The sequence below is a fragment of the Pteronotus mesoamericanus genome, unplaced genomic scaffold (assembly GCF_021234165.1).
Source record: "Pteronotus mesoamericanus isolate MK-2021 breed Mesoamerican mustached bat unplaced genomic scaffold, CSHL_Meso_final contig_502, whole genome shotgun sequence".
In the NCBI taxonomy this organism is placed as follows: domain Eukaryota; kingdom Metazoa; phylum Chordata; class Mammalia; order Chiroptera; family Mormoopidae; genus Pteronotus; species Pteronotus mesoamericanus.
The window spans coordinates 8,361,861-8,383,673 of record NW_026555187.1 but is presented as its reverse complement, the minus strand read 5'-3'; the positions used below and the strand labels follow the sequence as shown (position 1 = coordinate 8,383,673).

General features: G+C 55.7%; 1 protein-coding gene across 2 annotated transcripts in view; it reads right to left on the bottom strand.

The window, feature by feature from the left end:
* Positions 1-2,952: 2,952 nt before the first annotated feature.
* The window catches only part of DPYSL2 (dihydropyrimidinase like 2), a 103,635-nt gene continuing 84,774 nt past the window's right edge, over positions 2,953-21,813 (bottom strand). For both annotated transcript variants that reach the window (XM_054578995.1, XM_054578996.1), the window contains exons 9-14: positions 15,565-15,721; positions 15,022-15,163; positions 12,395-12,565; positions 7,860-8,039; positions 6,920-7,085; positions 2,953-5,436 (exon numbers count right to left, since the gene is read on the bottom strand). In XM_054578995.1, the coding sequence (XP_054434970.1) occupies positions 5,345-5,436; positions 6,920-7,085; positions 7,860-8,039; positions 12,395-12,565; positions 15,022-15,163; positions 15,565-15,721 (908 nt within the window). In that variant the 3' untranslated portion in view covers positions 2,953-5,344. The remainder of the gene's footprint in view (positions 5,437-6,919; positions 7,086-7,859; positions 8,040-12,394; positions 12,566-15,021; positions 15,164-15,564; positions 15,722-21,813) is intronic.

Here is a 21,813-nt window from a genome sequence, read left to right as displayed (position 1 = left end):
TGGAAATAATCCTGTAATTAATCCAGGGCAGTGAAATCAATGGTGTTTTCCATCCCTCTTCTACATCTGTCGCCCCAGTTTTCCTTTGGGGAACAACCTCTTCCCTCGTGTGGCAGAGAGAGTGCCCCGTGTTAACCACATTGTTCCTTGTCATCCTGGGGACACAGGAAACCCACACTCCCCCAGTCAGTGGCGGGGCATGCAATGAGCTCTGGCCAATGGGAAGCACACTGAGCCTGTCCCCAGGCCTACCCACCCCCTGCCCCCCGTCTTCCCGCCTGCCAGCACAGAAGGCACGTGCTCAGGGGGCAGCCTCGGAGGATGGGAGGGGTCAGGGTCACTGTGTTACCCCTTAGAGGGAAGACACTTCGGAGAGACTCCTGGCCTCCGTCAGCCACGCTGGAATTTGCTGGAAGAAACTGCAGCTGAGTGAGCCACTTTGATGTAAATGTCCTGTGCTCCAGAAGGCTTCCCGACAACACCCGCTCTGTCCTGACATCAAATCCTCATGAAATGACAACGTACTTACACGACTAGGTCCCTTGTTCCTTTTCAAAACATTTTCAATAGGTGTTATTTTATTCACGTTTGTGATATTCTTGTAAAAATTGTCTATGTGCATATAGACATGCAATTTTTTGCCAAATCAACACGATCTCCCCAAATCTTGTATATAAAACTTAATGCACTCGAATTTTTATTGTCTTCCTTTGCACTTTTTGTCCTTCCCTAAACCATTTTTCTCCTGGTTGTGTGCTTCCTGGACCCCTCACATCTTCCCTAGATCCCACGCATCTCCAAATTCGTGTTGGCCTCACGAGATCACTGTGTTCTTTTCTGCCGAGCTCACCTGCCCAGTTTCGCTCGTAAGTCTGCTCGATGTACTCCCGTACTTCCCCTCTCTGCCCGCCACGCCCTCCCAAGGGGGAGCCTTCTCACCAGTGGTAGGATAACAGCCACTGAAGGATGGCGCCAGACCCTGCGGGGTCTAAGCCTGGTTCTGAGCAGGTGCTTCACTCTGCTCGTCTGTCTCATTTGTACAACAGCATAAATTATTCCAGGTTGCTGCAAACATGAACTGAGTTTTTATGTGACGTGCCTTCAGAGCGGTACCTGGCACGTAATAAATGTTAGCTGGTATCAATGAGACCTTCACCAACAGACAGTTCCATTTGACAGTCAAGGCTGTTTGGGGGCTCACAGTTTCATGGTGTCCGCAGCCCGACAACCTCTGCAGACATCGGTCTTCACCTATCGCTTCCCCAGAGACACTTAGCACACTGTTTGCGACGGTTCCTGCCCTTCCTTCCCATCCCCTGCGCTGCACCGCATCTGACTGGGACCTAAAGCAGGAGGGAGGCTGAGTAAGAGCGCCGCCTCTACCCTGCAGGGAGAGAAAGGGCCACGGACGTTCAGAAAGCTTTGGGAGACACACCCCTGATCAGCAATAGAGCTTCACCGCATCTCAGTTGATGGGAGAGGCCTAGCGCTGCCTTCTCCCACAGGATATGAGGGGCAGACACCAGCCCAGGGGGCGGACTCGAGGCCACAGGAGACGGAGATCCTTCCTGAAGGATGGGCGTCCCACTTACCTTTCCAGGAGGCCCTTAAATGTCTTCCGATTAAATCAGACCGGTTGTATCCCAGCTCCACAGGGCAGCCTGTGGCCCCACTCTCTGGCCGTCCTCCTGCAATTCTCAGCTCAAACGGCCCCAAGCCCGCAGGGCCGGACTCACGGCGGCTGCGCAGCCCTCGCAGTGTCCGCCAAGGGCAGGCAACACTTGGAATGTGGCCAGCGTGTCCACACGTAAGAGCGGGAAGTCTGGGTGTCGGGTGGAGTCACAGGGATCTAGGGGGCGCTGTGGGCCTGGGCGCGGGCGCCATTCGCCCCGCCCCGCGGCAGCTTCGAAGTTCCCTGATCACAAGGACGCATGAGGGCAGCGTAGGAGCCGGCCTAGACCCCAACACCGGTGACCGGGTCCCCACACTTGTCCTCGGGACTGAGGACCAGAAACCTCTGTATTTCTCCTAAAGGACGTACTTATCTCCTGGTCGCTGTGCATGCCCTACCAGCTGGGGCCACGTCCCCGGTTCTGTGCCTGCCGCTGGGCGTTCAGAGCCCCTCTCAGCGTCCCCGCCTCTCGGCAGGCGTGTGCACCAGCCCAGGCCTTATCTTGTTTTTCCCATTCTCATTTTCCCTTTGCCCAAATACTGTTTATACAACCTTGGTATAGTATATGTATTTTTGTAAATCATCTGATATCCTGTTTGGACAGGGAGGGACAGAAAATAAAGAGAAAGGGAGACTACGTCGGCCTCAGGATGGGCGCGGGGAGCCCCCAGCACCCACTCTCTTCATTCCATGTTTTCAGAACCAGTGACGCCGGAGCCACCTGCAGGGGCCGTGGGACGGAGCGTCCAGCACTGCCGCCCCGACGTGCATGCGGCACCCGCTCGGGGGAAGAATGGGTGCTGTCTGGGTCGCCCGCAAGCTCCTGGACTGGGCTTCCGATGCAAACCAGCACATCCCCAGGGAGCTCGAGGATGTCCCAGCCGTAAGGATGCAGGGAGCCCAGAGGTGACCCGCACTAACCCAGGTGGCCCCAGCCACTTTCCATGTCAACGTAAGGGTTGCAGCTGGACTCCATGGCCCCGGGGCCTCTCGAAGATACAGCCTGGGTTTCTGACACCCAGCGCCACCCTGCAGAGCTCTGCTGGGAACGAGCCTCGGTGGCCTGAACATTATGACAACCTGGACACACACTGAAACTCTTGGGTGGGGACAGTCACCAAGAACGCTTCAGGAAGGCCGGCTCGTGGGAAGGCCCGGCCAGCAGCTGCCTCTTGAACATCTCAACAGACACAGCCGTGAAACCACCACATTTTGCTTTATTAGGCGTTCCATGGTAATATAACACAGCGTTCTTAAGGAATAATAAACACGAGACTTGGTTTGTTTGGTTTTTTTTACCATCAGTATTTTGCCATTAAGACAGTGGTTACAAAACAAAGGTACTCTTCTGGCTACACACGCGATGATGAGTCGGCCTTAGCAACGAGCTCCTCCACTCACGGGTCACAATCACAATTCCAAGGGTTCAAACCATCTATTATTAAAGCCTACACGGTTTTAGAGCATCAAGTCACTGCAGTTATTCAGTTCTGAGCACTGTCGATGTAGTTTAGCATTTACATTTGACATTCATTGGACAGACACACAAAGCAAGCCAACGGGAAACATGCTTACACAGCCTGTGGAAATCTTCAGGTTGTAGGTCGCTTTAGGAAAACAATCCAAGTAACCGAAATGACCATGACCTGGTACAGGAAAAGCAGGAAGACTCAAGTGAACACTGAAGAGCTGCAAGTGTTTCTTAGAATTGAAACAAAAAAAAATTTTTTTCCAACTGGTTCAAATTTTTTCTAAGTGCAGGTGAAAAAAAAAAAAAAAGCAAATATATTAAGTTAACCAATTATTCTTTACAAGTGCAATTTCTTTCTCAAATAACAAATAAACAACGACGACGACAAAAAATAAACCCAAACCATAACCCCAAAGGCAAAATGTGTGGAGACACGCATGGAATGATGGAATGGCCCTTTTTCGTGTTGCACGTTACAGAAGCAGATGTGGTTTCCTAGAAGCCTGCGGACAGAACACTGCTCAGGAGAACCTGTAAACACACCCAGAAGGAGATGCAACGCAGATCAGCACAGACAAGGACAGTCACAAAGGCAGCTCGTGGCGAGGGTCACTGAAACAAGGAGGGGACGATGTTGACACAGATCACCTTCGGTCTCTAAGGGGCCCGTGCTGGATTTGCCAGGTCTTCTCCCTATAACAGCTCTGATGTGACATATCGCTCATTTAACAGCTGTTTCCTCTCGCAAAGGAAAATGGACTTCAAGTCCGCTCTTCCAAGAATTTTCTGAATTTAAAAGGCCTTCCTATATTGTGTGGTATCTTTTGAAAAATAATGGGGACAAGAAAAAAAGTATTTTCTCCCCAAAGTGAGAAATCCCAGTATGTCCTGGAACCCCAAAAGATACTTAAGCCAGGACGCAGGAGGGTCTTGGAGCCAGACCCCCACCAGCTCAACAACTCTGAGCTGGTGACTGGCTCGAAGGGCTGGTGGGCTCACTTGGGTCTTCAGGCTCAATTTCCAGATTTGAATGTGTCTGACCAGTTAGCACTGCTCGAAGGAAGAACTCTCAGGCTCTGCAGCCTCAGACCTCTGCCACCTCTCTGGGCTGTCTCAGGGTCTTTCTGGGCCCATGCGGGACAGTATGGGTGGGCACCTCGGCCTTCCCTGCACCTGGGCAGAGGCTCAAACTCGCACGCGTATCCTCGTGACGGTGGGCGGGGAGCACCAGTCTCACAGGGCCAAGGACAGCAGGTGACTACGGATGTGGTGGCAAAGCTCACATCCTCCTAGGCAGGTTCTGTGACCACAGTGGACGGGTAGACCTGGTCATTTGAAAGGCAGTGGGAGAAGGAGAGGAAACAGTGTCTCAGAGACAAGGGCCGGAGGAACACAAAGAAAGAAATAGCTGTGAAATGAATTAAAAGCTAGAGAGATATGGGGGAGGGAGGGCGGTAAAGCGAGGAAAAGAGCATCCTCCAAAGATTTAATCCGCAGCAAAACCTAGGCTGAAAAGAGCACCTGCCCTTTACCACCAGTGGACCCAGAAGGCTGCAGCTGGCGACGTGAACACTCGGGACCCTCCCGGGGGCCGGGGGCGCGACGAGTTTGCCGACCACCCTGAGTCAGCTTGGTGGCTGCACAGTTGCATCATCAGGACGTCCAGTTCAAACCCCTTGTAGTAATTTTGAATTAGGCTTTCCGATGTAGAATTTAAAAAAAAGAAAGAAACTTCCCCTCCCTGACCCACCCCTCCCTAGCCCCACAAACAAAAAGGTTTTGTTGGGGTTTTTTTAATTTAAAATGAAAAAGGCAGCTCTGGGCATTTCACTTTATCTTCCCTCGCAACGAAAAGGAAGATGCCAAGTACAGAGGTGGGGGTGGAACACACCCTCGTGGCGATTTGCTGTCTCGCATGTCTGAGTGTTGGATGTGGTCCCATGGAAGGGGTGGGTGGAGAGACGTGGTGTGAGGTTTGCAGATGTGCAGGGAAGTGGGTGAGCAAAATCAGTGACTCCGGGTGAGGGACGGAGTGCGGGGCCCATGAGGGAGCCCCGTGAACTGGCTGCCCCACAGTAACTATCACAGGCTCTTAAAAAAAAAAAGAAGAAGAAGAAGAAGGAAGGAAGGAAGGAAGTCTCAGAATGTCCTCAGGTGTCCCATCCCCCATCCCCAACCCCAGTGGAACAGGCCCTGGAACTCTAGCCCAGGCTGGTGATGTTGGCACGGCCACCAGGGGGCGCCACGATGCGCTGGGTGGTGCGACGGGGAACGTTGTCATCGATCTGGGCCCCTGGGGAGAGAGAGGGGTGAGGGTCAAAAACAGAGTTTCAGGAGCTCCTGCTTTACCGCGAAATAACACAGCTCGGGGGCACAAGGGCCAGGCCCTCCCTGTCCTCTCAAAGCCTCACTGAGAGCTTCAACTGCAGGGAAGGCACGCGCTTGAGGCGGCCGAAGGCAGAGACGGTGTTAACACAGTCCCCGCAGAAGCCAGTAGGATCCGCTACCTGGAAATGTCACACTATGTCTGAAACACACTGTGTTTCGGGCTTTCAGCCGGTCCCTGCCGTGTGCAGCCCGAGGGGCCTCCTGTGACGCTGCAGCCCTCTGCCTGGCGTCACACCCCCTGGACGCCACTCATCTGCCTGTCTCATCGAAGGGGCGGGAAGGACGGCTCCTCCCGTCTGAACGGCCTGGGGACATAAGGCAGCACAGACAGCGTTATGTCCATTTTACTTCATGACAAAACTACGGCTCGTTATTTTTAAATTTTTTAAACATGGGGAATCTGTACACGGCATATATGGCAACGTTCTAAAAACCAGCATATCTGACAAGAATAAAAACGATCAGACTAACTGTTTTAACGCTCCAGGTGCAGATCCGGGTCTGCAGCTCAGGGAGCTGGAGGTGGAAGGGTTCTGGCCACAGGCCAAACAAAGAGTAAGTTTCAAGGGAGGAGGCTCTAAAATCTTGACCCTTCCCTCTCATCGTCCCTGACAGCACATGTTTTATCCAAGCAAATAGCTAAAAATTCTCAAATGGCTCTGCCCTAAGCACTTTACATGCATATTCATTCCCTCATTTCAGCCTCATACGGCAGCTATTACTTTTATACCCACTCTATAGATGAGAAGGCTGAGGCACAGCTGGCAAGCACCTGGACTACGAGGTTGAGCTGTTGAAGCTCCGTACACTGAACTACGACCACCCACAGCTGACCCTGGAACAACGCAGGGGCAGGGGCACCAACCACCCGCGACTCCCCGAAAACTTAATTACAGCTGGCCCTTCGCATCTGTGGATTCAACCAAACGTGGACCAAAAACATTATCTTTGATTTGCATTGGAATCTGCGACTGGGAATGAGAAAATATTGTTTTTGATTCGCATTTGGTTGAATCCCAGATGGGAAGGGCCAGCTGTATTTATTGAAAAAAAAACCCGCATGTAAGTGGAGCTGCACAGTTCAAACCCATGTCGTTCAGGGGTCAACTGCACTGAAATACCACATCCTTTTTTTAGGATTCCATAATACACAGAAAAAAAAAATGTCCTCTTAATGCAATCTATTGGGTATTACATGTCATATAAACTGATGTCAAGATCCTGAAACCCAGATGGTCATGGGCTGTGAATCACATCTCTGGTGATGTCAGTATGTCCCATTTTGGGAAAAATGGGAGTATCATTCGCTTCCGCTGCTTCTCCTACAACAGTGACCCCTGAATCCCCGGCCCCCTGCAGAGCTGGGCCCTCCCCAAACCACAACCTACCAGACAAGCTGAATCCAGACTGGTGCAGGTTCCGGACAGGTGGGGCCTGCTGCTTGGCCGGAGACGTCTTGGCGGACGAGGCTGGGGTGACCGTCTTGGGCGTCACAGACACCTCGCACACAGGCCCGTCGTACAGGCCGCGAGGAACCCCTCTCAGCTCCGCCAGCTGCAGAACACAAGAGCCCCTCGATCAGGACACATTCACAGAGGACACCTCCCTGGCGACCTCCCGATGGGGAGGGGACAGAGGCCTGTGAAACTTAGGGAAGGAAGGTGACGCAGGGACAAATGTCAGCATGGGCCAGCCCCATCACCCCAGGCCGATGACCCGCCAAGGTGGGTCGTGGGGAACTGGTTTCTCTATAAAAACTAACTAGTCTCCCTCAAAGCACCTCCACTTAAACCTAGAGGACTCCCAACACATTATGAAAAGGATCTGGCCTCATGTTGCGATCTGGCCCCAGACGTTCCTTCCAGCCGCGCTCTCCCGGAACCCCCCGACAACTCCGTCTGTCCGGGCCTCGCAGCCCCCAGGAGACCAGCCCGTGTGCTGGACACACCGCAGACTTTCCACGCGCGTGACATTCTCTCTACGTAATTCCCTCATCTCCCTTCTCTGCCTTGTCAAACTTCTACTTAACCTCCGAGACCCATCTCGGAACGCCCTCTCCCCACATCGCTATCCCCTAGGACCCCAGGGCAGCGGTTCCCCACTCTGAACCTCAGTGCCACACCCGGTGTGGTCTCCCTTCGTGCTGGCGGCTGCGGACACTCCCGGCTCCTCCGCCAGCATTCTGGACTCCAGAGGGAGACACACCATGTTTTCCTTTTCTCTGAATCCTCACACTCATCTCAGTATTCTAACTCAAAGTGCTTCGAAGGGTTTACAAAACTGAACGGCGTCCATGACAAAGCAGTTCGTAAGATCAGAGCTACTCACCCTGCTCCTCGCCTTGATACGCTTGTAAACAAAATCAGGGAAGGGCTTTCGGGGGATGTAGCGCCCAGAGCCTTCGGTGACGTGAAGGGTGCCGTCTTCCAGGACGATCTTGCCCTGGCTGATGACCACCAGGGGAGAGCCGCGGCACTCCATGCCTTCGAAAATGTTGTACTCGAGCGCCTGGAGGAGGGGACACAGACTAGGTCAGGGTATGCCACCTGGCTAGAGTTACCCAGACTGGTAGCCCCCACTGCGCAACATCACACGGACACAAGGAAGGCCCAGGGCTGGGGTCCCTGTCCCCACGGACCACACCCGTAGAGCATGGAATCATCTTTTCCCACTGAAAAGCGTGAGGATTTGTAAATGCTACACAAAGATAATAAGAAAAGGATTCTGGACGTTAGCAGTGACTTTGTCCTCACTAACTCAAGCTCCAATCAGGTTCAAATGCAAAGGCCTCCTGTGACTGAGCTCTAAACTTAACCTTGAAACGGGCCATGCACAAGTAGGCTTCCCCCTGGTTTGCCTGGCTTTCCCATCTGTGAGCGACGTCGTTAAACTGAAGTCTCTAAATGAAAGGACTGTGGTAATTTAAGAGGCTTGCCTTCAGAAGATGTTTGAGGTTTAGTTAATTTCCCAACCACGCAGCGGTCCTTTTGGTTTCGAGCTTCTCGGGGTGAAAGGGTGGCGGTGTATCTGCTCGCCCTCTTGGAGAACATGTGGGGGAACAAGGCACCGCAGGGAGGGGCACCGTGCGCAACAGAAAAACTCCACGCGCCGGGCTCACGCCGTCAGCCCCGCTCGCCCGGGGCGATCCCCGGATTCCCAAAGGCCTCCTGCTGCCTCCTGCCTGCCTGTCCATGACGCCAATGTTGGTGCTGTGCCCAGGAATGGAGCGTTAACATCCAGCTCTAACTGTAAAAAGCAGCTTGGGCCTCTGGGGCATGCAGACCGGTGCACAGAGATGAGCACCTCTGCACAGGGCCCTGGCGGGTGAGCATGGAGAAGCCCCGGCCGGCTCTTTGGGCACGTTCGGTGCCCAAGTGCAGCGGTGCTGACGGAAAGCAGCACTGAGGGGCTGTCGGTTCTGCCGTGGCCTCGAGGAGCAAGGCGGAGAGGCGCCCGGGAGGAGGGGAGGGCCTCTACCTGGGATTCCCGGGACCCGTGTGTGTCCCCAAGTCTTTCTCCGATTCCAAGACACTCTCCCCTGAAGTCAGAATGTGTCTTACAGCAGACGGACCCGCGCAGTCAGCCACTGTCCGTGCAGACGGAACCAAGGGGGGTTCTCCCAGGAGGACTGGGGTTTGCTGCTCCCTCTGGCCCAGCGGGCGATCACACTGAGTCGCTGGACACCCAGCTCTCAGCTTCGGGTTTTTCTGCACCCGGCTGGCAGCAGGAACTCCGACCTCCACCTTGCAGGAGCACCAGCTTCCAGTTCACATTCTCCAAGGAGGCACTGGTCCTCTCTGTATCCAAAGCCAAAGTCAAGGCTCACAAGCCATTTGCCACCGTGTCCTACACGGCAGACACACGGCACCGCTCGCCACGCACCCTACGCCACGCACAGCTGGCCCTCGGTGTCGCAGCGGATCTTCACAGGCCTCTCCTCTTACCTTCCTCATCTCGGCTGTTTCCCCTTCATGGTGGCACATAAACTAATAAGTATCTGAACGTCAAGGGCATCTTAGACTTGGTGTAACTCGGGGCTGTGGGGCATGGGCAGATCACTTAAGTCCTGCCTCAGAACTTCACTGTCTTCAGCCACCTCCCTCCCAAGGCTTTGTGACGAATGACAACAGCAAAAGCATCTTCTGCAGGTCGATCTTGTGAGAGAAGTCTGTCAGCTCTGCAGTGACCTTCAAAAGGGCGCCTGCCGCCGGCCAGCAGCTGGACCAAGCCCCACCCCTGCCACGCCACGGCACAGCTAACTGCCCGTGTCCTCACCAACCGCCCGGCGCCCCCCTGAGCAGTGGCGACAACCTCGGGCACCACGCCATCGCCTTGGCTGCGTCCCCCAGCCCTGCCCCTGCCAGCCACGTGACGCTGGAGCAGCCCAGCACTCTCCTCTGAGCCGCAGTTTCCCTCTCTGTTCGCGAGAGGAAACGGCCTCCTCCCAGGCATGGCGCTGGGATCACAAGAAATGAAAGTAGGCATTTAGCAGCATTCACTCATCTGCTCTCTGGTTATTTACTGCCCTTTCCCAACACAATTGCAAGTCCTTCAGTGTCAAAGGCATCATAAGAGACAGAGTCTAAACGCCTGTGAAGGGCTGAGCACAAACCCCATGGGAGCTTCAGGTCCATTCCCATTCGGAGAAGATGGAAGAACCAGTCCCGTGACTCTAAGTGACTTAAAATCAGCAAGTCCAGTGGTCAGATCACAGCTCCTCCGGCTCAGAGCCCACCCTCTGTCCCACCGTGAGGTGGCGGGCCATATCACCCACCAGGTAGAGACATTTTTAACCTACATCCACACGGGCCCCTAAAATTACTCACCAGGCGGGATGCCAGGAAAAGCCAAGCAGAGGCTTAGCAACCGGCTGTCAATAACAATCAGCTAAATGCTCCAAATTAAAACTAATTAGCACCGTGGTAGAAACACTCTGCTACACGGCACAGCTCCCGTTTGTATGCTCCCAAATGACGAACGCCGCACGGGCATGCTCAGCATGGGCTCCTCCGAACAAACAGGTGAGGACAGAGAGGCACTTTAGGAAGTCAGCAGGCCTGCAACGCAGCTGCGCGGAGGTGAAGGGAGGGCAGTGCCAGCGCCCCGGAGAAGTTCGGGTGCGCGGTCTGCGCGGCAGGCGCCGTCTTCTCCCCTCACCGCCCCGCCCAGCCTCTCTTCCACCAGGTCAGGGCTCCGAACGCGAGCTCCCTCGCTAGGTCGTCGCAGCTGAAATAACGGGCCTAGCTCCCCCTTTATGGCACCTCTGCGGGAAGGGCTTTGCGTCCCCCCACCTGGCCCTGGCCCTGGCCCTGGCTCTGGCCCCGAGGCTGCACGCACAGTCTGCCAAGATGGAGCCCTGGACAATTTCAGGTTCTAATTCTGGCTCTACCGCAAAACAGCTATGTAACGTTAGACTGAGCTCTCGGGGCCTCCGTTCATGCATCCTCCCCGCTGGGAGACCACCACCATCCCTTTACTGAAAAGGACGAACGAAGGGGTACACAGGAGCGAGTGTGATGCTGAATGCGTGTGAATACAGGGGGTCCGCTGGGCAGGACCCCAGGCCCATAAAGAAGCCACCCAGGACTCCAAGACGTCGTGATCTAGGTGACAAGTTAGAGTGGCCGTAAGGCTGTGCTGCGCAGCTACGCTGGCCCGTGGGAGAGGAGGGAAAGAGTCAGCTCTGGATAAACACTGAGAGCTGAGCGGCCACCCCGGCAGGCACCCACAGGGGCCAGCAGAAGCCAGCGGTGAGCCCCGCACCTCCACCCCCAGCTCGCGGGAGGGCGCCAGGGCGGCCGAGGGCCCCGGGGCCGTCCTGGAACAGCGCCTGACGCCCAGCCCCGCGCGTCCCTGGTGCCGGGGAGGCGGCCGCTCTGCTGGCCCGGGCTCACAGGGTGGGCAGCCCAGACTCGGATTCCCTACTGGGCCAGCTTTCAATTCAGAACTTGATCTAGAATATCCTCCTCGGTTAGAGAATTCACTTCAAGATTCATGAGTTTCTGACAAAACACTTGTGTCTTATGCCCATTCCTTTTCCAAAGCTCCCCCTTTGTCTGCATTTCTTCCATATTGTATCTGTACAGAGAGTCAGGCGCAGCTGTACGTACACACGCACAGGGCTTTTCAGAGGCATCTAACCCCTCCGCCTCACGGCCCGGACCTCGCTGAGCCACAGGACCTTCAGGGACCTCATCTGCATCCCGCCTGCTCCGCCGGGGAGCCTGATGTGCGACGCGAAGTCACGGCCCAGGGTCCCGTTAACCAGACAGGCCAACCCCAAACCCTGCAATCTAAAATAACGGGTGAGATACCCCGAAACTCCAGCCCCTAAAACCCTGCCAGAAGGCTATGGGGGCATTTCTCCTCTCTCTGGGGAGAAGTCAAAGTCGATTATTCCTTGGGGACAGTAAGCACGTCTGTTGTGACCATGACATGAGAAAACAATGGCTTAAAAGAATCAACGCGCCCAGAGGGTGCGCGCTTCGGTCCCTGCACCGAGCGCTCGGGGAAGGAGTTGCACCAAACTCCTCTATAAAAATGGAATGCTGCCCAACTTCTAGAAGCTTCTAAGGTCCTGGCATGACTTTGGAGGCTCTGAAGGCCTATACATAGAGACCTCTATCTCTAAGAGAGGCTCTGTTACCCCAAAACAGTAAGAGTACCTTATTGTCTGTCTTATTGACCTCTCTAAAGAAAAGAAGTTTTTTTTTCCTCAGCAAATTGCAAGTTATAATTGTCCTGGGGAAAAGTCTGTTCCCACCACAGCAAGTTCTTTCCATGAACCCCGGGGACTCTCCATGCCTCGGTCCCTTTCTGTGACCGATTCGTTTGACCGGGCCCGCGCAGGTAACAGGCCTTACGCTGTTGTGGGTCTTGGCGGAGATGGTTTTCACGCTGTCGGGGTCCCAGATGACCAGGTCGGCGTCGGATCCCACAGCAATGCGGCCCTTCCGGGGGTAAAGGTTGAAGACTTTGGCTGCGTTGGTGCTGGTCACGGCCACAAACTGGTTCTCGTCCATCTTCCCAGTGACCTGAAGGGTACAGCACGCACACACACACACACACCGAAGACAGGTCAGACAGCTGAAGGCTGGAACACGGCTCAGCACCAACAGTGAGCACGCTTTTGGCACATACAACGTAGACGGACGTGAGGCCACTGTGCTGAGCGAAACGGCCCATCTCAGCAGGGCGCCTACTGCATGGCCTCGTCTGTGCAAACATCCCCAACATGACAAAGCCACAGAGACAGAGGGCAGGCCAGGAGTGACGCAGAGGTCGGCCCGGGGCTGGGGGCGCGGTTCCAAGGGGCGGCGGCGCGAGCAGGGTCTCTGGGGTGACAGAGGGCGCCCGTCTCTGGTCTGCGGTGGTGGCTCTGTGAGTCACGCAGGACACAATGCCACAGACACACACACGCACCACCGTCCATCTCCGCGTCTGCACGTCTTACTATGATCACGTGATGTGCAGCTGTGGTGGAAAATGGGTCTCATCTAATAAAAAAATAAAATAAAATAAAGCCGTCGGGCTGCCATGCCTCTTTAGGAAACATCACCAGGACCGAGTGGCTGCCTGGGCTTTTCAAGGACACGGGCGCAGACCCAGGCTCCGCTCCAGCCCCCGCACATCCCAGCCCTGTGTTTGGGCTTCTGCGGCCGCAGGCGCCGACTGCGCCGCCCCACGTCCCTCCTGTGCTTTCCCGTCTCTGCCACTTGGGCTTCATGTCCCTTTACGGGTGGAGTCTGAGGTGTGACTGCGCATCTCTGAGTTCGGAGGCCCCTCTGCAGCCAGTAGAAAACCGGGCAAAGGAAATGGGCTGGTATTCAGAGAAAAACAGCTGTGGCGCGTGAGCACATGAAAAAAATATTCACTCCCATCCGTCACTGAAAGGACTGAATGTCATACAACAAAATTCACCAATCAAATCAGCGCCATTTTGGGGGGTTGGTGGTAACCCCAAATAGGACCTGGCAGAAGTACCTGGGGGTTGTCACACGCTGCTGGCAGCATGCGAATGGATACAACCTTTTTGGAAGTAACTCTGACCAGATACACAGCAAAGGCCTAAAAAATACACACACCCTTTGACCCAGCAATACCACTTCTAGAAATTGTCCTAGGAGCACAGCGAAGGACGAGTCTGAGGTGGTTCATCCCGTAACAAAAGCAGGAAGAACGACGCCAGGCTGCGTGTGGGGACGAAGGCCGGATCGGCCGGTGGCCTGTGCCTGGCCAGCCCGGGGAGGCCGCCCGCGTCCCCCGCTGCGTGGGACGGGCTGCTTTGTCGACGTGGAATTCAGTGTGATTTTAAAACTCTATTTCACTGTTCACAGGTATCACCACTGAGGAACATTTTGCTTGGTGATGTTAAGACGTACAAGTGCCCGGCAGCGTTAGAGTCGCACGCTGCTTCCGCTTTCACGTCACCCAGGGCTTCCGTAATCCAATTCTTTGGGTTCAGTGTGAAGAAACTAAAATTCCACAGCAGGTGTGACTTCTCAGTCACGGTGGAAAAGAATTTCCACTTAAACGGCATATCCAATTTCTCAACTTACAAACATGCAATTAAAAATCAGCTTCAAGACCACTTATGCAGTTAGCACGCAACTACCATCAAAACAGAAATAAACAACTTTTCCTACATGGAAAAAAATCAGAGACAACATAAGTGTTTAAAGAAGTGCAGATGAATTACAGTTCAGCATTAAAATGGAACCGTCTGCTATAAAAAAAAACAAACAAGTGTTTGAAGTATATTTAAGGATGTGGGGACCTCTTCATGATCTATCATCTTAATGAAACAGGCCACCAAACACTGTGTATGAGGCCATGTTACTGACACACTCACACATACATATCACATACACACGTGCACTCTTGCACTGGCAAAGGAGGGACAGACATCTGGCTGACATGTGAGTTTCCATTAAATCTGAAAGATGGTGTTATGAGTAGTTTTTAGTCACTTCCACTCTCTCTGGAATAAGGCTATATTGTCTGCATAATCGAAAAACTTCATGAAGAAACAGAAAACCTGTCCAGTGATCATTTTAAACCACTGAAAATGGAAAAGCCACCAGGCGCCTCAGGGTCGGGGTGGAAATGCTAAGCCCAGAGAGCCCTAAAAAAACACGTGTAAGGAAACCGAATCCATTTCCCCAGCGGAAGATTAACTGAGGAAGTCGCCAGGTCGCTAGAAGCTTTTTCTCACCTGATCAAAAGAATCATATTCTACAGACTCCCTGTGGGTGGGGTTTTGTTTTTTCTGTCTCCATTGATCGCAGATGATAATAATGTATATATATGGAATGACCTATATAAGGAGTGGTCTTGGATTCCCAAATCTAAGAAATGTTGTCACACAAGTACCAGCTTCTACAATTTTCTCAACTGCCATTTCAAGGGGAAGCGGCAGGGACGCGTGGCGCGTGGGGGAGGCGGTGGGGGAGGGCAGAGACCCGGCCGGTGTGGGGCCGCGGCTCCTTACCACGGCCTTGTCCCAGACGACGGACATGCGCTCCTCGGTGCCGTTGGTGCCCTCCGGGATCAGCGTGAAGTTGTCTTTTCCCACGGCCTTCTGGGCAGTGTTGAAAGTGCAGTGGGCACTGCCGGTCACCTGCAGGTCTCCACTACAAGGGAAACCCAGGGGGTGGTAAACCGTCAGATCCGAGCGCTGTTCTTGAGCGCGCCAGGCCCCCGACAGTTTTTGAAATAACCCGTCCTCCCGCCAGGAGATAGGACATTTGGGAAAACCGGAGAGGACCCTGAGGCGAATCTGTTCTGTGAGGCATCAGGGGTGTTGCCGCACCGTGGGGGAGCCTTCTGACCCCTCATTCGTCCTCTTTGGGTGACTTTTAAGGTGGTTTTTATTCTGATAACCTCTGTCCCCATTCCGCGATCTGAGCGTGCAGAATGAGTGTCTGTCCGTCTGTCTGCAAACCTGCTTTTGCCCATGGTGTAACCCGCCAGGCCTCGCTGGACCTGAGCAAAGACTGAGAACGGGAAGTGTGAGCAAGTCGCCAAGACTCACCAGGACAGCAGGGAGTTAAGAAAGTCCGGGGTGGTCGGGTCAGGGCTCAGGGGCGGGGAGGTGACAAAGGCGGCGGCCTTGGCCCAGTTCTTGCTCCAGTAGTGGGAGCCGTCGGTCCCCAAGCTGGCGGTGATGGGCTCGCCGTACACCACGGTTCCTGGGGAACAATGACAGAGCCGAGCGTCAGGCCACAAGGGAGAAAGGAAGCCACGCCTGCTGGGAGTAGCCACCGCCCCGCAGCGTGTCCAGGGCTCTGGCCATCCCCACACAGCAGCGGCAGCCTCATCTCACAGGTAAGGACGCCGATGCCTGAGGAGGTCAAGCACTTCGGCCACCAAAGTCACCAATCCACGACGTGCTCCTGAAGAGTTCACCCGGGACCCTGCTGTTCGGACTCAGCCCCTCTTCCAGAGGGTCCACCACGCGGCCCCTCCTACACTGCCGACCCCCAAGCCCAGCACGGCTCTCGGACTGCACCCCGGCACCCAGTCCCAACTTTGGGTGGTCCCTAGCATCTCAGACTGAACCCTCCTGCTCTCCAAATCCTCCCCCTGCCCTCCCAACACTTCCCAGCCCCCTTCGCAGTGTCTTGTCCGGTTAATGAGCTAAGAGGACATCAGACATGCTATCAAGGGGCTGAAGCAGTCGAGAGCAAACGCAGATAGCCCCAAGCGACAACCGGGTCCCCCGGAAGGGAGGGGTCCCTAGCGCCACCAGACTCACAGCTGAGTGAGAAATAAAGGACTTGCACAGTTACACTACAGAGACGTGAGGGCTTCCAGGGACTAGTCAGACTTAATTAACACATTGTCAAGAAAGAACATCTGTTCCCTGAGGCTGAAGTCACGTCCTTGCCTCTGTCCACTCATGGGCAGGCCACAGAGGTGGGGATCGCCGCTATCCAGCGAGTGCCGATGCTTCAGTGTCTGAACTACGACCTCCGCTGCCCTCCACGTACCAGCCCGAGGCCCGGCCTTGGTCACTTCCCCCGGCTCGTTCCCGCACAGCCTCCCAGTCGGAGTTCAGACCTCCTCTGCTCTCCCAGCCTCCTTCGCCACCTCTCCATTCACTCTCCGGGACACTCCGAGGGTGCTCTGCTGACAGCATGACCTCCCCAGGCCGCTCCCTGGCCAAGAGTCCGCCCAAGGGGCATTCTGCCTCCAAGGACGAAGACAAACTCCTCCCTGCCAGCTGATACCCTTCGGCGTCCGGCCACCTGACTGCCCCGGCCTCCCCTGAACATCATTCAAAACTCAAACCTGGCCTCCACTTGAATAATCCAATAACCACCCTGTTTTGAAGTGTTTGCTTCTCCACTAGATGGAGATAATGTGAAGAAAATGAACCCGCCTGCACATAGTAGGACTCAATAAATGCATGTTAGGTTGATTAAAGGGTGTAACCTTCTGTTAAGGAAAGGCGCCAGCTGGAACGGGGTGTCAGGCCGGCCTCAGCACCGGGACTTCACCCGCCTCCCCGCCGCACCCCACGGTGGTCCTTCCAGGCTTCTGGGCGCCCCACACACAGGGCCTCGGTGCTCGGTCAGGAATGCGCCTCCTTCCCTCTCCACAGCCTTTCCAAGGCCTTATCTCTAGATACTAACCCACAACACCCTCTCTGCTGCAGTCCCAGCTCTCCCCTCCAGCCTCAGGAATGTCCAACCAGGGAGCGTTCTGGCCAGGCAGGCGGCTCACTTGGGGACACCATAACAACCCAGAAGCTGGGGGGAGGGCTCCCCACTCAGAGGGGGCCTCGTCAAAGGAAGCCCCCAGGCGAAAAAGGGCCACTGCTCAGACTCACTGGGAAGGTCCCGTGTTCAGAACCTACTCGCAGCCTCCCAGGCAGAACGGGTCTCAGAACGGGTCTCCGGAGCCAGCTGGGCGGCCGCACAAATGGCCCCCGCTCGCCCCAGCGTGGACGAGCACCCGTAATGAGAGGCCCCGGGGCGGCCGGGCCTGTCACAAAATGCAAGTGGCTGAGCAGACCCGGCTCCCTGCTTCGGATGGGCTCCCAGGTTCGGGGTGGCAGCTCCTCTGCCCTTCCAGGTCTACAGGTCCCCCCGCACAAGGGTGGGGCTGGTGCGAGTCGTTAGGAAAACAACGGGCTCAGGACTCATAACTCTAAAGATCTCCCAGTTTTGTTGACATGAAAAAATCCAAGAGAACAGAACCACTTGAAGAAAGCCTGCGGCTCTTTGAAAATCCTCAGACAAGCATCAAGAGTTTCCTGACATTCCTGTAACTTGCTATTTATTGCTCATCCTTAGCCTGAGTCTGCTCTTCAGTCCTGCTCTGGAAAGTTCAGGACAAGGAGGGGCTGGTTCGGGATCCTGGGTGCCACCTTTGCGGTGGCCTCCGTCTCAGCCTGTGAAACACAACTGCGGTCCCGGGAGGGGCTGGCGCACAGAGCACACCTCACCACAAAGGAGCGAATGCGCCCTCCAGCCCCTGGAAAACCTAGGAGGAGGTCAGCCCCGAGGCCAGTGCTGACCAGACCTGCCTCCTTCGACCCGGACTGAGCCGGGACTCCTGGGCAGGGGCCACGCTGGGACGGGCGCTTGGAAAGCGAGAGAGGCCTCCTGAGGCTTCTTTCTGCTTCGCCCTGCGCAGACTCCAAGGGATTCTGAGGTGCTTGCAGTCTTTTGGTTTATTCCTTTTCTTCAGCCCCCAAAGGCAGGACAGGAGCTACCACCCTGGGGGAGGCCCTCACCCCGGGGCGGGAGAGAGGGTCCCCCCACACCAGTGGCTCACAACCTGCCAGGGTGCCTCTCCCCATCTTGCACACACTGTGCCGGAGCGAGCTGGGGATGCGCTTCCGAACCTCAGCTGGGCCAGACGCCACTGGCCTGTGGGCCAGAAACAATTACCACTAATAATAATAAACCATGGAATAGGCTCCATCGGCCTTTCCACACTCCTCCAAACACACTGCTGCTGCGTTCTTGGTGGAGTTCAGACCTTCACAATTTGCTTCTCTTCTCTGAGCTGCAGGCTGTGACTGGGCTGGAGGCTGGCAGGCTCTCTAGGACGGCGAGGGACGGCCGGGGCCAGGGCTGGCGTGCGGGCAGGGAGGGGGAGCAGGCAGCTGGGGCCGAGGAATGTGCGACTGCCCCCAGGAACGCGAAGGACATGTCCAGGGTTGAAACAATGGGAAATCAGGCACACATATTTTAACACACAATCACAACAACACCGACTGGGTCTCTGTCTGTCTGTCTGTCTGTCTCTGACTCTCTCCCCCCTTCACGGAGTCCATGCCGGAGCCAAACAGCCAGGCCTACCCATGGGTAATCCTGTCAGATTTTGCTACGAAGAAAGTTTCCAGAAAAAGAGTCAATGTTCTCTGAGACAGCCTGGCTTCTCAGAGAACTTTTCTGGAATCAGCTCTCCAACCTGATTTTGATTTGGAGGCACTAACGACTCATTTCCAGGGGTGAAGAGAGCGCCCCCGTCATGCTGGGGCAACGGCCACGTGCAAACGAGCCCCACCACCGCGTCCTCCTGCTACTTGTTCTAAGACGCCACGTTTGGGTTGACCGTGTACTTGATAGCTTAGAACATTTTTGTCACACTGAGTAATAGGAGATTGGCTGGTTGTTCCTAACTGCGCTGGACAAAGCAGGGAAAGGAAAGGATGGGCTCAGGGATTCCAACTCCCAGGCCAAGTGCCGCATCAGCAACCCCGAAGTGACTCCACCGTTCCTGCCGGCCCTGAGGGACACCCTTATCTGCAGGAGCCTCCCAGTTCAAACAGCTGGAAGCGAAACCCAGGCTCCCATCCTGCCTGCGGCTGTGTCGCAGCGCAAAGTGATTTCCCGAGCCCTCAGAGCCTGCTGTTAAAGTGAGGGCCTGGACGGGCGGGAATTTCTGCCTCCGGACAGCCCCAGGCTCCAGCCGCAATGCCCACCAAGCCTCCGGGGCCCGCCCCGCGAACTTCAGACCTGCCAGGGCCCAGGTTTTGGGGAGACGTTATGACATGCACAGGCCAACCCATGTGCGACTCTTGAGGTCCAGGCCTGCTAGACTGTGCATCAGCTTAACACTAAGGATTCCCCGCAAGGTGGCGTGGTCCTCAGGGCCCCATGACCTCATCCCGCCTGAGTCATTCCTACTGACCCGCAGGGCAAAGGAACTCTGGTCTTGGGTTTGGGTTCCCAGGGCTTAGTGTCCCTCAGCAGCCGCCAGATGTTTTGGACATTTCTGCCTCTGGGTGAGGGGTGAGTGAGGAGGAGTGAGACAGGAGAGGGAGAACCTAGGAGCGTTCCTTGGCAAGTGGGGCAGGGACACAGAGACAGAGAGCTGAACAGACTGGCCGAGCAATTCACAGTCGGGTACAGAAGGTCACCAGGGCCAGGGCAGAAGAACTAGGAAAACAGAGGCCTGGCCCACAGGGTAACCTGTCCTCCCCCACCTTTCCTCCCTGGAGACAACATCCAGGCCTCAATTATGTTTCAGCTCCAGGCCCAGAAAAGCAGCAAAACCAGGCAGGCGAAGCCAGGACCAAGTGCAATGAATGACCAGTGACCCCTCTGCCCTGCCACTGACCAGTCCCTGGAGACCAGGACCTTGAAGGGGCGCACCTGGGGAACCGAAGAATATTCTGCTGAGACCTCCCCTGAGACCTCCCCTAAGGTTCCCGCAGATAAAAGCCTGCAGACAAAGGACCCAGTCAGCGGGCACGAGCTCTCCCTCTGGGGAGCAGCCTCTGCCTTTCCCGCCCTCCTCCCCCGCTTCCTTCCCGAGCCTCCTAAACTCAAAGGCAATGGGCAGCAGCAGCTAGTCCCAGGCTGACCCCCTGAACATGTCCCCAAGGCCCCCTCTTCTCTGACTTCCCAGTGGGCTAAGGCAGCCCAGCCTGGGCTCTCCTGTGGCTTCTCCTATGCTAAGCCCTTCCTTTGTCTCACTGTCCGCAGCCTTAATAAACATACCCTCACAGTCACCGAGACTCATGCTGTGAAATGTTTCCCTCATGAAGTCAAGAACCCACGCACGACAGCTGGCCCCCGGCAGACCCTCCGGGCCAGGCCCCCGTCCGGTAACGGGAGGGAGGACAAGGGTGTCCGCCGGGGAAGGGCAGGCACTCACTGCCCATGCACTACCACCCACACACAGGCGGCGGCGGCGGCGGCCACGCTGGGCTTCACACACGGACAACAGGCAGCCTGAGAGAGGCTCCCCCCGGGACCCTCAGTGGAAAGCAGGCTGGCTGGGTGTCTCAAATGCTGGGTGCTATTTCTCAAGGGCTGCATGATCAGAAGGGCAATTTCTACATTTCAGCTTCTCTTTCATGCAAGCCTAAGAAATCCACCAATGTTTGCGTCCTATGAAGAGTAAAAACTGCTCCAGGCGTTCCAGTCCAGGCTGTGTTCTCACCTCCTTCTCTGAAGAACAGGGCCGCCGACCAGCTGCGGTCCGGGTGGCGCCGCTGGAGGAGGCGGCGGGGCCAGGCTGCGTCTGCGGGAGGCCCGCGGTCGTGGCGGCCGGCGGGCGTGTGGAGTTCTCATTCGCGTATATCTCATCTCATGCCCTGGTGTACCCAAGCACCCCATTAGATTTAGGACCAGCAGCCTCTGCATGGGGACTGCACAGCAGGTTCAATAAGAGAAGAGAAGAAGATGCAGGTTTGTGGTTCTTCAACAGCCCCCTGGGCAGGGCGCGGAGAGCCCTCTCACACAGCCCAAGGCTGGCAGGCGTGACTGTGAACACTGGCACCTCCCTCCATGCGCTCCCCACACCTGGCCGCACCTGTTAGGTGACGCTGACCCCTCGCCATCGTGACTCCGCTGTGTCCCTCCCCGGCTGCAGAAGGAGCAGAGCGCTGGGACCATGTCTGGTCAGCAGCACAGAGCACTTGAAGTATCACATAGTAGAAGTAAATGGTAGAGGCTCTTGAATGAATGAAAAGTCTCTCCCATTTATAGATGAAGAACAGGAAAAGCAGGAAGCTGGTCTCACAGGTGCCTCCAGGGGCCAGAAGAACCCACCAAGAAAAGAACTCTCAGCAGAGCCCCCTGCCCTGGGTCGGCAGGCGTCTGCCCTGCGCCGTTCCTACCAGCCCCGCAGACATGAATCACGACGGCAGTAGGCACAGTTATTACCTGCACCTGGATGAACGGCATCTCACTCAAGCATCGCCATCACCCTGTGTGATGAGTCGCTGTGACCTCCCCCTCCCTGTGCAGGTGGGAAAACAACACCTCGAGAACAACAAACTACAAACCGGCCCAGCCTCGCGTGCGAGTGCACAGCA